General features: G+C 44.4%; 2 protein-coding genes across 4 annotated transcripts; one reads left to right on the forward strand and one right to left on the reverse strand.

The window, feature by feature from the left end:
* Window positions 1-4717: 4717 nt before the first annotated feature.
* On the forward strand, window positions 4718-7377 carry LOC115729547. 3 transcript variants are annotated; one of them, XM_030660180.2, is made up of 5 exons: window positions 4718-5354; window positions 5614-5678; window positions 6192-6250; window positions 6367-6994; window positions 7025-7377. In XM_030660180.2, the coding sequence occupies exons 1-5, from the start codon at window positions 5091-5093 to the stop codon at window positions 7026-7028; spliced, it is 1020 nt and encodes a 339-aa protein (XP_030516040.1). In that variant the 5' UTR covers window positions 4718-5090; the 3' UTR covers window positions 7029-7377. The 3 variants fall into 3 exon arrangements, with proteins under 3 accessions (XP_030516040.1, XP_030516025.1, XP_030516035.1); XM_030660165.2 differs by having other exon boundaries at window positions 4723-5354; window positions 6367-7377; XM_030660175.2 differs by having other exon boundaries at window positions 4724-5354; window positions 6370-7377.
* A 4677-nt stretch (window positions 7378-12054) lies between these two features.
* LOC115730151 lies at window positions 12055-13311 on the reverse strand. Its single transcript, XM_030660746.2, has one exon. The coding sequence runs from the start codon at window positions 13309-13311 to the stop codon at window positions 12055-12057; it is 1257 nt and encodes a 418-aa protein (XP_030516606.2).
* Between the last annotated feature and the right edge of the window lie 1887 nt (window positions 13312-15198).

Below are 15198 nucleotides of genomic sequence, written 5' to 3' on the forward strand. Positions count from 1 at the left end.
ACAACAGATACGACATTGACTTTCTTGCTTTATTGGGCCGATACCTTAGCTGGGTAAGTAATGTCCCATGAAAGTTCGATTCTCTCTTTGGGTTGGAGTAAGGTACAGCAATCTGAATGATGAACGGCTTTGCTGATAGGAGTGAAATGGTCTTTAGCCCTTGCTCGAAAGTGTTGCGGAGAGATTCTTGACTTGTGCTCGGGCAGGAGCTGGCTTGAACGAAATAATGTTCAATTGATCATGAGGAGGATAGATTGCGACCCGGTTCATCGATCGGGTTTTGAGCAGAAGCCACACATGCTAACGCTTGGTGCACAGAGAATGTACCTAAACCTTCGTATATGTTGGGAGCGCGCTAGCAAAAATATGATATATTCACCTAGAGAGATCGCGTATCCAGTTGGACGACCTACCTTTACTCAAAACTTAAACGTACCTCAACAATCTTCTTCTTACGTGTGAGCTCGGGGTCAACTAGAGTATATACAATCATTCTGCATCAACTTGAATCTCCAATACCCATTTTCATCCCTAGCCTTTTTCCTAGCATCAGCTATGATACCATTTGTTAGGGGCGCTTAGTAGAAGTTCTATTCCTTCACCCAGGAAGATTGCCAAGAGGGAGCACAAGTTCAAGCTCGTCAACATATTCAGTTGAGGTCTAACCCACTTAACCCATTTCTTCATTTGAAAGGTTAAAATAAGCCTTTCACTTTCACTTATAAATTATCTCACGCTTTCCCATCTGACAAGGAAAATGCACAATTTTGTTCGTTTCACAAACAAACATCAACAGGTGCATCTTTATCGAATCTGATTTGATTAACCGGGTGTTGGATTATTGTGGGGATTCGAATCTCTTATCGTACTTCAATGCCAAGGGAAAAAAGCCATTAAGGTCAGTGAACTCCATTGAATTCGTACAACTCCATTAGAGCGTGGATCCTATGCGTTATCCATCTCTCTCATCAAGATTTGATTTGTGCTTTCCCCTCTCTCTTCTTTTTGTTTTCCCATTTTGCCAATAATTGCAGATGTGTGTTGCGCTTTTCTTGACTGTGTACACCCCATTTGAATAGAAAATACATTGGCAGATAAAAAAGGACTTTGAAAGCATATGCGCTTTGGCAATGAACAACAATTAGATAATTGCAAAGCTAAGAGGACTAGCCCCCCTGCCCTCTGTGAAAAAGATGGTAAGAAAGGAACATGGCATGCACTCCTAAGCAAAAAAAAAAAAGCCGAGTGGATGTTTTCAAGCGAATCTTAGATTCCTTTGGATAAGGGCTTCACGAGGAATGCTCTCCATTTTGGCTTCAATCCCCCGCACCATTTCGGAACCCCTTGTTTCGTGAACGAGCGCTCGATGAATCCATCTGAGCCGTCGAATATGTTAGATCACGCCACAAATTTACTAGGCTCTTGTTCGAGTTCAATCGTGTGCTTTGTATCTGAGTGAATGACTCGTTGGTGCGCAGTTCTCTTTGCTTTCTCCTGCGCCCCACCACCCAAAGTCGATAGGGACTTTAGGCTTGCGCGTCGATCGTGCTTTGTCACCGCCGTGCAGCCCTGGCGAGGGCCGCCGCGCCTTTGATTCCAAGCAGATCTGGGTGAGGGTTCCACGCTGTTTTGAGGTGGAACAAGATGACAAGTTTCGGCTCGAACAAATTTCACTTCCTTCGGCTCGAAACTGAGGCAGATCAAGCAGAAGTTCCGACGTTCCTTCTTCTTCGTTGACCCTCGTGTTCTTCCAGGCGCTCGCGAGAGGTGCGGGGGAAGCGGCTGTGCTAGTTGGTATGGCCAGGGTTCGGAGGAGGAAGTGGCGAGTCTGACAGGGAAGGCCGCCCCGCTGCCCAAGCGTCAGCGAGGGCCGCCTACACCGCACGCATCCCCGCTCGCAAGGCCCAGTGGTCCCTTCACTAGGTCGACGGCTTTCGGTCCTTCACCGAGCGCCTGGTCGCCATTGTCTGCATTATTGAGGGGGTCTTCATGTCGAACAAGCAGATTTCATGATATCCTGGCGGCCGTCGCCTACGCTGAGCCCTTCTCCAGCAGCTCCTGCGCCATGTTCTGGCTCTGGAAGCGCGCGCTCATGTCCGAACCCATCTTGTCGGACGAGCTCAACTCGCAACAGCCAGCGAGGGTCGTGATCTGGCTCAGATCTGTGGCGAGATATCTCTCTCTCTCTCCCTCTCTCACTCTCTCCATGTATGTGTCGGTGCAGCAACGGAGGTGGAGGCACCACCTAAGCTGGGCAAGGGCACCGAGCCCTCGCCGGTGCCTCCGCCGCAATTGCCGCTGCCCGCTTCCTCCCCGCCACGGCCACTTCCCCTTCCCCGTTTTTATCTTTACCTTTCTTCTTCTTTCCAAAATTCCGTGTTCTGATTTTCAAAATTTGTCTTATCTAATTCTTTATGTTTCGCCCGGGCACCTAACGGCAATAAACGGGCAACACCAATATTTTCATCTATTTGAGAAAAAGGATCATCTCGAATAAAGATATAATTAAATTTAAGGACCTATTTAGCAAAAAAGAATTCAATTATTACCGTCTTTTTATGCAAATTGGTCTTTGTTAAATATTAAACACGCTGATTTAGCCCAGTGATATTTCATCATTAATATAATCCCTAAGGTCTTTCGCATATTATTCCGAAATTCCCCCTCGCTCATCTCACCCATCGAACGAAATAATACTACACTAGTAATAATCCCGTGCCTTTGCCACATTGAGAATAGTTGTAAATAATAATTGTTTTAATCAAATTTTTTCTAAGATCAAAAGATGTACCAAGAACAATCTTTTGATAAATATGTATGATTGTCAAAATTAGATAGTAAAATCAGAATATGTTGGGTACTTTACACCAACTTACCATTAAAATGTACTCCACTCTATTAGTGACATAGGTGAATATATATTTTGCGTGGTCTTTTCCTTTGATCTTCCCTAGTATATACGAGATATCGTCAAAGTTCAAGGCTTTATTTATTTTAGTAATAATCCACATATATCTTTTGATCTATTTAATGGAACTTTTTTTGTAATGTGTGAGACATTTTTCTTTTTTTGGTCAGATGATGTATTAGATTTGAAATACACCAAATTAGCCTAATATCGACTGATGAGATTTTGATATCGATACAATTTCTATAAAGACACACTTTGTTTATTTCGTGTGAAGAATAAACATTACATGCACATCGGAATATATATATATATTCAACCGACCTTTTCATGTATCTTACATATTGCCAATTCATGTCATAAGCACAATAAGGAAAAAAAAAGTTGTTGATGTATGTCAAATCAAGGCGATGACGCGATAACTTTGGTGCATCTACGTGATTACGGCGTCGGAAAGGCTAGGTGTACATTTTAATGCCACATTCTCACATTGCATCAACAAATCCACATCATGCATAAACAATCTCCTCTCTTGAGTTTTAAAATTCCGAGTTCAATTAACCAGAAGATAGTTGAACATCAAATGTGGAATACGTAGTTAATATCACGTTCGGATCAGATTCATTTAGACAAGGATGGGCAGTGCAGCAAAGTCTCTTTAGCTAGTGTGCTTGGTGCTATTCGCGAGAGCATGAGACGAAAATGAAATGTACCTATCCCGTCACATGTCTTTGTGCAAGGGAATAACCATACCACACAAGTATCCCTCGCCATTCAGGGCGACGCTTTGCTCCAGATCTGAATCGAACTAGATCGATTCTATTATAATTGCCTGATTAAGCGGGTCACACGTAAACAGCCAAAAAGGCCAAAACAGAGGATCCGACAGGAAGGAGAAGGAGGGCAGGCTAACGCTTTGCCCGGATCCGAATCTAAACGGGTCGGTCATGCTATGATTGTGTGATCATGTGAGTCGCGCATGAGTAGCCAAAATGTCGATACGATGGATCCGGCAAGACAAAAGGAGGAGGGGGAGCTGCAGTGTTTTTTTTTTTTTTTTTGGGGCGGTGGGGGGGTTGCGGTTTTCTTTAATGACAAGGAAGGAGGGTTTTAATGAAGAGCATCTCGGTCGCTGCTACACCAAAAGGGAGGGGGGGCCCACTTGCTTGTGGTATGTTCCTAAGATTAAAAAAAAAGGAAGGAGAGGGGGAGGTGCAAACGATAAAACCACCCACTCCCATCATTTTGTAGCATTCCCTTCACTTCACCCCGGCCCGCCAGCCAGCCAGCCAGGAGCATCATCCCCCCGATCCATTCCCACACCCACACCCACACCCAACAAAATATAAACAAATAAATACGAATTAAATGAATAAAAAAAATCATTTCATGACTTACTTTTATATTTAAATGCTCCGTAAAAACTTTCGATATTTATTTTTTCTTCTTTTTTTACTTGAAATGTTTCAAAGATACGTAGAAACTTATAAGTGATATTGCATACGACATTTTTTTTGTAATAAGATCGCGGTAATTTCAGTTACCATATCGTAACGAGAAATTGATAAGTTATTTCCTCGACTATGTGATTTTATCGGACATGTAATTTGGCATGAACCTCCGGCAGATGATCGCCAATACAAGGAAGGGAGGGGTGCTTATGTCTCCTCCCTACCTTCCACTTCCTGCGGTGACTTACCGGTTACCGGCTCAGCCCGTCTCCGCACGTGCTGCCCCGCCCCTCCCACGTGTGTCCTCCCCCTCCCTCTCTCTCTTGTTCCTGTGGTGCAACAAATAAAAGTTAGAGAGAGAAACCAAAGTAATGTGTTCTTCTCTTCTTGTGTGTTTGTGGTGCGTCTGCTGTGCGTGACTTGTATGAGTTAAAATATAAAAGACATTTTCTTCCTTCGGTCTTGGTGTTGTATTAGCAAGTATTCTTTCGGTCTCGCCTTTGCACTCTCTCTCTCTCTCTCTCTCTCTCTCTCTCTCTAGACCCCATCTCCTTCATCTCCTCCACCTCCTCCACACCGTAATCAGACCTCGGAGAAGATCAGACCTTGGTGCTGTCTGAGCTGGTGGGTCGCGTCTCTGCTGGGTCTTTCTTGCGTTGGGTGAACAAAAATCGCACCTTTCTTCGGCAATATTTCTGCGGCAGCGGGGCACCAAAAGCAAACAAAGAGGCATGAGGATCAGGAAGAGGCAAGTCCATCTTCCTCTCTCGGCTCTCTCGCCGGCCCCTCTCTCAGATCCCCTCTCCAGCCACCGCTCTTACCTGGTGCAACTCCGGTCCGCCCATGACGACGACAAAGCCGACGGCCCCACCAGTTCTCAGCCGTCTGATCGACCCAATCGGCCTTCCCAACCGCTCGGACCAGACACGGAAGCCCGGGATTCGCCCGATTCCGCTGCCGCTCTGGAGGAGAGCGAAAGAAGGACAGATTTCCCCGTAAGTAAACAGAAGACGTTCATTTTATGCACTTTCCCTTTGTTCTGTGAAGAGGGGCGCTCTCGATTTTCGTTTTTTTTCCTTCCTTCTGCTTTTTTGTTGGGAATAATGCAATTTTTTTTCTGTTCAATGTGATTTTCGCGAGAGCTGTACTGTCTTTGATTTGATCCATCCCTTTCCTCATAGGTGGGGTTAGGACATATTGGTGTAAGTCTTGTTGTTGAATATAGATCCTCCATATGATGCGTAAGTTTTACAGGAGTTGTTGTTGTTGCAAGAAGAGGAAGAAGATGGAGGAGAGAAGAAGAAGGGTAATGATTCCAGGTAAGACAGCCAATCAACAATAATTAACATAAAGTTTGAAAAAAAAGAAAAACCCAATTTGTTTTTCTCTCCTCTACATGAAAATTCTTTGTAGTAAAAAGGCAAAAAAACAAAAAAGGAGCTTAAAGATCAGGTAGACCAGTCACTTGAATCTAATCTCACCCTCTTCTTTCTTTTTAAATTTCCCTTGTTATAAATTTGGCCAACTACTATATATGTATAGAGCTATAGATACATACATATAGTTCTGATGCGGCGCACGTTAGCATAGGATGCTGGTCCCCGTCCAGCGAAAGACGCAATAGAACATTTTTGCACCCTTCATTGTTGCACCTTGCACTCACTCTCCATTATTATTATTATTGGGTCGTTTCTTCCTCTTCTCGTCCCTCCTTTTCTGCCTCAAAGTTTCTCCGCATGACTGCGGTCGTCGATCTTCTCTCTTTTATGGCTCGCCATGCTCATGCTCATCACTGGTTGTGTTGTGTTGTGTGGCTATCTTGCGCGCCCCAGTGCTTTGGCCGCGGAATATCCAAGCGGGTCTCTTGCAAGTTCATCTCTTTCCCGTCAAGGTGAGTCTTTCATTTCGAAAAAAAAAAATAATTCATGAAAAGGGTCAGGAACGTGTGTTGCTGCTGATAGAGCACGGGGCGGATTCGACGAATGTGCGTTGTTGTGTGATTGTTAGCAGCGGAGAGATGGTGCGAGGGGGAGAGAGCGTTTCCGCTGAAGAAGAGGAGAGGGACTTTGGGCGACACCGCGATGCTAGATGTTAAAGATAGCGGCAGCAAGAAGATGAAGTCAGCCAAGTCCGGGAACGCGAGAACAAGCAAGAAAGATGCGAGGCGAGACGATATCGATGAGGATGGTGACCGCGAATTCGAAGAAGGGCGAGGCCAAGGTGGAGGGGAAGAGAAGAAGGTTTCGGTGGGCATTGAGAGCTCCGGTGCAAAGAAGAAAGGGAGGGGCGGCGCGCTCATGGAAGGTTCGAGGTGCAGCCGCGTCAACGGGAGAGGATGGCGGTGTTGCCAGCAGACTCTGGTGGGGTACTCGTTGTGCGAGCATCACTTGGGCAAAGGGAGGCTCAGGAGCATGACGAGCGTCCGGAGCAAAAGCAAGAGACCCAACTTGCCACCGCCCTCGCGAGCTGACGAACTACTCCCGGGAGAGAGAGCTCTAGATTCACCGCCAAAAGCGGAAGGCCCCGAAGATGGAGATGAAGAAGATGACGGGGACATCGAGGAGAAGGCGGCGGTGAAGAAGAAGGTGAAGCTCGGGATGGTGAAAGCTCGCTCCATGAGCAGCCTGCTCGGCCAAGCAACAGCCGCAACCGCCGACACGCTGCGATGATGTCGGGAGCATGGAGAAGAGAAGCATGTGCGAGCGCCAAGTCTAGGTTAGCAACAATGCTAGCCATACTATGACTGAGCTCATGTATCGGCATGCAGCTGAGTGATTCGACATACTCTTATTAGCGTACCTAGCGTCCGACAACGTCGGGGAAAGAACCGGAGAGGGACAAGAACGGAGGTGTGGGTATTGATCTACTAGGTCAACTGTTTCTAATGTTTTCGAGCTGTGTATTGTTTCATGTAAGGAATCAGATAAAAGAAAAGGCGTGTTCTCCGTGAGATTTTCAAATCAAATTTTTTTGTGGGTTTTCAATTTTCGTTCAGTTTGGATTATTCTTTGATGCTCAGTGTTATATTTATATTTTATCATTTTTTTTCTTGAGGGGATGAGGAAAGTTATTAGTAATTTATATATAGGTCTGTGCGTGGGCCGACCCCAGAAGACCGAAGCTTTTTCATGATCACTGTATCATTATTTGACTCACGTCGTATGATCTGGCGTTTGGCTGCTGGCTGGCACATGCGATTTGGAGTTTGCCGCTCGAAAAGGAGAGAAGAGTGTGTGTGTGGTCAGAAAATTGATCATAACATGGGACAAACATTCGACAAATTTTCATTCGAAAGTTACGAACAGAAAGGGAAAGAAAAGGGAGGGAGATGTGCGGCATGGAGACATCTATTTCGACGGCATGTTAGCTCGAAATAGAACAATGTGAGCCAGTCAAACTAATCTTAGGTAGATTCGCAATTTACACGTAAAGGGGTATTATAGCTATGTGAGTACAAGGAAAAATTTGAAGCTGTTCATGAAATGCCAAAGGCTCGAGAACTTCCACGACAGCTTAGCTGTCCGAGAGTGGGAGACGAGACGAGATATCTTTGGAACCTCACATCCGTAGCCCTAATTTTTATCACATGTAAGGAAATGCTTCGCTCCATCTTTTTCTCCATGTCGATGAGATCGACGCGCATGTTCGGCTCTTTCAAGCCATCAGGTCTCCAACCCATGACCGATGATGCAAAGAGTTCTAAGAAATGAACGTCCGGACTATCCCTTCGAGTGACTTATTATGTACGCCTGATGCACTTTCGATGAGTTTTTTTGTTCGAGTAGGGGGTCTCCAGCGATCAAGTGGTCAATGAGGACGCAGCGGGTGGAGTGTACATGCGCCTGGCATCTAGATCACGCAACGATGTGTCGCACTCTTAATCTCGGAACCAATTTCATGCGGATAATTTCGATTTGCATGAACTCATCTAAGTTGGTTTGGTCCATTTTAACATATAAAAGCTCCTAAGAGAAAGGCACGTTCTATTTAATAGCCGACTGTGTCTATATCATCCATACGTGCACTGTGCATGGAAAGCTTTCCGCATGAAATTATAACATAATCCTATTCTCACCGAAATCATGAATTTGCATAGATAGTTTTAAGTGCAGTATACTATGTTTCACGCAGTTTATCACTTTATTTTCTTGGTGAGGTTGCTGGTTGAATTAGTGAATTATTTAAAATGAATGTGAAATATTAGGTCTATCTGGATTATTTTGATTGATAGGTGGACGTAGGAAATATCCGCTATTTTATCCCGAAAACAAAGTGTTAATCACATTGCACTAGAGTTTAGTAGCAAATGCAACTCTTTTAGGACCTATTAATGAGTAATTCATGCTCTCTCCGGTTCAAATTCGTTTCAAATCATCATCGTCCCCTTTTTTTTTTTTTTTTTTGCCTCTCTATACTAATGTCCTTTCTTTTCTTTTTTTTTGGGTCGAACCCTCTATACTAATGTCACATTGCCTAGATATATAACATCGCCGGTAATTCCGTTCCATTTTTTTTTTATCTTCATTAGAGTTTTTTTTTTATCAAAGATAAGAACTATTTAAGCATTTCGCCTTCAAGATTTCATATATCTTACAAGAATATTCAAGAGAGTTCATATTCTTTGTTCTTACTCGGATGTAGAGTATTATGAATCAATGTCCTCGAAATATGGGTCTCGCTATTTCTTACATGCGATTGACATATTTAAATTTTTTTTTTTCACATCAACAGAACCGAAGGAAGAAACCACAGTTTTGGCAAACCATTCCAACAGTCAGAAATTAAAGAGCCAAATCGCGATACACCGGCGACTTAGATGAGAAAGCTCAAAGACACCGGCAACGGAGAGACCGGCGACTTGTTGCGATGTTTCTACAATGAGGGAAGAATGCTTGAGAAAAGAGGTATAGAAGCCAGTGAAAGAGAGAGAGATTAAGGCAAGATCTCGCTCACTTTGAAGAAATGAAGTTGATACGGAGAGAAGGAACGGGAGATTTTTCATGGAAATATATTTCCCCCGTTTGGTAAAAATACAAGTTTTGTACAGTTAAACCTAGTTTTCCGAACACCTCCCAACATTATACGAATAAAACCAATAAAGCAATGTCAAACTTTATTTTTAACATTTTCCAGTTCAATATCTCTTGTATATATCAATACTTTGAAGGCTTGGTTATACTTTTGGCACAGTTTTTATCGGACGATGATCACTATTCATATGTTTTGGTTTGACTCATCCAAACCCTTGTTCTTATCTTTCTCGTTTTCGTTAGGGTTTTTGGCGCTAAACAACTACTCAAGCATTTGACTTTAGCTTTTATCTCATAAGAGAATCGAGAGGGTTGGTACCATATGTTTTTGTTTGATATGTAAAGTAGTGTAAATCGATGTCCTCTAAACCAATAACAGATATAATGATCCGGAAAATAACGTGATGGATGAAATCAGGAATAACATAGAGATTTATATTTATCGACGGGATAGAAATAATAGGTCTCGCTATTTCTTAGGTTCGATCGATGGACATAGTTTAACTGAACCGAATATATGAAATGACTTCTTCCCGACGTCTTCCCACTTCTTCTGTGCCATTTCTTTCTTCCCAAAAGATGGAGCTGCCCGGGTTGCAAAGTTGAAAAATGGACCGTCTTTATGTGTATATTCCCATCTCCTACCATACCCCACCATAGCAAAGAAAATTATTCTCCCTCTCTCTCTATCTCCTCCTTTTTCATTAAGGATGACGTGTACAGAGGATGTGTTGGGTGGGACCTATTTGGGAGCTAATTGGACAAGAAAAAATGAGTGAAAAAAAAAAAAAAAAAAAGGTGACGACAAGCCAGGCTGGTGGACAGCAGAAGCATTATTAGAATTTAGTATGGTGATGGTGATGGACACCATCCTCCCATTTGCCTTTGCCACCAATCTGGCTCCTCTTCTGTGCTTCGGTTTCGGAAATTTTAATAAGCATCCACCTCACCATAAAGTTAACTTGGTATTCACTTAGGTTATTGGTACGCAACACAAGTAATTTGATTGCTGTATATTGTATTATTCTGACCTATATGTACATGTACATATAATAGCTTACTCGTCAAAAAGTTCGCTTGGGAAGCCGGCCATTCTCAGAATTGAACGTTTTGTGCACGTATTTGAATAGTTCTAGTCTTTCTTATTGAACGATGGTCATTGGGTCGAGACTGATCAAGATAGATGGAGTGCCACTTCTGTAGGACATGTCTATCGACATTCCTTGGAAGAAGCATTAGGGTTTCTTGTGCTTATTTGCTTCGTGGAGAGAATAACGAGGTATTATCGAGTGATGCTGTGCCCGTCGGTTGTAGCTTTTGGACGCACACGAGGTAGTAAAGAAACGATCTCAAGATGCTGGATTGGTTGTTGGTGATATGAAAATGTCCGCGTAGGCTCGTTTTACCGATGATGCGATGAACGGAATCGATCACACTATGAAAATTATGTCGGGAAGTTTTATCTTTCTTGTTGGGTGTTGTATAGTCGTCTCTATTTCTTGAAATGGGTGTAGTTTGTTATAGTAATAACTAGTTTATGCGTTAAATACTCGTCGGAGATAAGTACACCATGAGTACCATAACTTGTGTACGGTGTTCACTTGAGTGCCATAACTTTCAAAATGTTCACTTAGGTGTCATAACTTTCAAAAATCGTTCACTTAAGTGCACCGTCGGAGCAAAATCATCCACTTGAGTGCTACAGTAATTTTTCTGGCGTGCCACGCCAGCTTTCCGACGTGACACCTCAGCTTTCCGGTGAGCCACGTCAACTTTTCGGCTGCTACATTAGATTGTCCGGCGTCCACATCAACATGGCACTCAAATAAACGATTTTTGAAAGTTATGACACTTAAGTGAACATCTTGAAAGTTATGACACTCAAGTGAATGCCATACAAAAGTTGTGGCACTTCTAATATACTTTTCCCATACTCGTCGCATTACAACTTCAGAATTATCAAGTTTCCCAAGTCAAGAGCGCCATGCTAAATCCTTCTTAAGCTTCCTAGTGGATGATGCTGAGCAATCGACTGTAGTTTTCGTTCCCTTTGCAAAACCGTGCTTTTTTTTTCGCGATTTTCGATCAAAACATTTGTTTCCCCATGCTCGCAGCTTACATCGGATATTAGGGACAATTGAATCGTGTACGTGGTGCATGACAAAGATCCATGTCGAGATCGCGGCATTCCTCTTCCAACTTCATGGCCTGTTCATGTCTCAAAATCCGAAAAATGTACAGAAGGAAGATAGGATCTTGCTCAATATATCAGAATGCATCTAGGGAATTATGGAAATATCAGAATGCATGAACTTGCAAACTAAAAAGATCAGCTGTTATGGAGCATACACCAGCTGGTATATGTATAATGTACATGCCTTCGGTCATATCAAGCTTGAGTTGGCCAGCCTCACTCACTCATTCTTGCCAGTTATACAGCTTAGAGACCAAGTTAAAATCCCAAATTCGCAAAACTTTCGTTAAGTACATCGAAGAGCTCGCGTATAGAACTTCCCGAGTTGCCTTGTCCAGCTTTTCTTTAGCCGGAATGACAGCACCAGAAAAATAGTTTCCTCCAATTTGGACACCTTCCCTGCACACGTAGATATAGTAGAGAATATCAATATTCGATGTAGAATGTGCTAGGAAGCAATTCGGACAAACTTTAAAATGTTTCTGTCCACTGTTCAATACAAGCAAGGCAAATTGGAGTTCTTATCAGTAATAAGTTACTCACTGCAGCTGATCCGAGGCTCTGATCTTCACTCTGCGATTTGCTGATGGATCCATCGACGTATCCGTTTTGGTCCATTTGAAGTGCCAAGTGCTGCGCGGGATAAGCCCCACCCCATGTTACAAATGCTTGGTTCGTCCCAGCATCTGGCACCTTATATTGCGATGCTAAGCCGTGTCCGACTATGTTCCAATGATTCATTTGCCGCTTTTCTTGTTCGGACACTCCCACGCTCTTGCCCGGCATCGTGTTACCACCGGAATTCATCTTCTCTTTTGCTCCAGAAACATATGTAGCATCTTCATCAGCTGCTCCCTTTCCTGGCTGATTTTTCTCGAGATAGCTCGAGTAAGACTTCGCCAAATCAATTGAGAAGTACCCGTCGCTGAACTGATAACTTGGAGTCAGGTGGCCTTCAGAAAGCAGAGGCGATTTGTCCTCTGGACGAGTCTGTTCTGAGAGCGGCGGAGTTGAAATTGTCTCGAGTTTTCCTCTACTCAAATCGGGACTTTCCGTCCAGCCACTCCTGATGGTGATGTTCTCTCTTAAAGAGTTAGGCATCTCGACCCATTTAGCCGCTTCACTCCTGGTAATTTTTTGCGCTAGTAGTTGCATTACTTCTTTGTTCGCATCTTCTTCCCCATTTAGCTCCGCTCGATGGCAAGAAATAGCACAGGTGAGGTGAATATCGAACTCGCAGATGCTACATCTGTATAGCCACCCTCTGTAGCTGGGTTTATTGCACAGATCACACCTGAATTCGTATGGGAGTGAGAATAACAATTTGAGCACATGAGGGTGAGAAGTGATTGCGATTGAAGGTGGCAGGGCCGAGCATAACGCGTGATAAGAAACGCTACACACCGCGCAGCTGTAGCGAAAAGAACCGCTGTCGACCTGCTGTTCGCAGGCCTTGCAAGTGGAGTCGCCTCGGAAGGATGAGGACGTTGAGAGAAGGGTCAAGCAGTGATCTGGATGGGCGGGAAGTTGCAGCTTCCTCGGCATGTTGAAGCAGAGCCGGTGCAGGAAAAAAGGGCAGCTCTTGCAGTAGTAGTAGTATGTTCCTGGGAGAAGACATAGCTTGCATCTGAAACACCGAACATTTTGCGAAGTAGGTGAGTTTGCTAGTTGCAGTGGATGGTCATGGCTGAAGTGGTTAAAGACAGCTTCCTTTCTCTGTACTTCCATCGCTGCTCGCTCCTCTTGGAGTCACAGAAAACCTATTTCAGCAGCTGTTCGACGAGTCTCGGCTATTCAGTTCTTAAGCAAGCACACAAGAAAAGACGGACCGAGAAAGAATGATTAACAACATCCAATGCTTTGAGCTGTGCAAATGAAGTTCGTACCATTTTTAACTAATGTGTGGAATTGAGTCCATGTGGAATACAGAATACTGAAAGAATTGTGCCGGCCGGCCTCGGTCTTTCTTGATTACGAAGTCACACTTTGTCATCTCCCCGAATCCTAACTTGAAGATAACGAAGTCGACAACAAAGTAATGGCCGGCCGGCCTGCTGAAGTAAAGATGAAACTGTTGGGGTATTCGCAAATGTTCCAAAGTCTCGCATAAAGTTTTGGGATATCTTTTCATTCTCTGCTCAGCCCAAGATGTGGACCTTCATCCTAGAAGCCAACCAAAACAAGAAGTGCAGGGAAGCTTTTAGCAGAAGACAAATGACATGCGATAATCTTGAAAATCTTCCCTTTAGGTACATTTGGACATTGACAGACCACACACTTTTGAGGTTCTCACAGTTCCTACACTAGGAAGAATTTGAACCGTGTCTGAGGGCTTTATTTTTCTTAGTAAGTGGCTGTTACCTGTTCGCGGTTGAGAACAACATCATTCTGATAATTCCTGAGCAGTTGGCGAACTTTCGAAGCCGGTTTTCTTCCAATTGGGTGATGGAGAGTGGTTCATCGTTGCCAATGAGCATCTGCCTTGTGCACGAGAAAATTAGAGAGATTGCTGGAAGTTGGAGAGCTCGCGGCCCATTTGTTGACACAGACATTTATGTATTGTCGAACAGAAGCCGTCATCTTATTCAAGCACTACAAAACAGTGCCTAATGTGTGACTTTTAGACCGGGAAGTCAGTCGAGAACAGTTTAATCTGAAATAAACTAGACCCTTCACTCCCAGTCCATGATGGATGACACCCTGGCTAACTCATTCGATGATCATTCAAACTGAGTGCCCGTGATCGACGACATGCGGATTCCCATTGTTTGCAGCGACTGGTGGAGGTTGGAGGGGAGGTTCTGGTGCTGAAGCAGCAGCTGAGGAGCAACTGAGGTGGACATCGAACTCGCAGGCGTCGCATCAGTACACCCACTGGTCGGAACTGGGGTTGCCGCAGAGGTCACAGCGGAAGCCCTGGGAATCGCTGTAAGGAGGAGAGAACTTGAGATGCAACTCATGGGGATGGCAATGACTCCGCTTTGCAAGCAGCATGAGCAAGCACGGTGAGTGGTACTGGACTTGGCACAAGAGGCAGTGATAAGAGAAGCCAGCGCCTCAGCATCCACAAGCTCTGCAGCGGAAGCACGGCGTGAGGAGAAGGTTCAAGTCGTGGGTGGGATCCGCCGGGTGGTGGACCAGCTCGGGCATGTTGAAGCAAGGGCGGTGAAGAGAGAAGGGACAGGCTCCGCAAGCATAGTAATCCCTGCCGGCTATCACCTGAATGTTGCAGGCCAAGCATACGGCAGTGCCGGCTCCGCCGAAGTTAGCGAGTTCCAACGGGTGCTCGTGGCTGAAGTGCCGGAAAACCGGCCTTGCCTCGTTGTTGAGAGAGTTCATGTTTCTTTGCTCTCTTTTTTCCCCCTGTTGGCGTGTGCGAGTGTCCGTTCGATGCAGTGAATGTTGGAATCTGTCATCAATTTACGGTGTGAGGAACTTAGGATGATTGGGACGATGTCGATGTGAGACAGGCAAAGAAAAATAACAGGAGGGGTTCCCGGAAGTATCATCGTACTCTGTGCTAGAAGTCCACACGCGGTTGATTGTCATGCCCGGCGAGTTTCGTGTGAATCTATATTGTTTATGCTGGGATCATCACCATTGTGCATGTTTTTA

This window comes from Rhodamnia argentea, chromosome 10 (assembly GCF_020921035.1).
Source record: "Rhodamnia argentea isolate NSW1041297 chromosome 10, ASM2092103v1, whole genome shotgun sequence".
Classification (NCBI taxonomy): domain Eukaryota; kingdom Viridiplantae; phylum Streptophyta; class Magnoliopsida; order Myrtales; family Myrtaceae; genus Rhodamnia; species Rhodamnia argentea.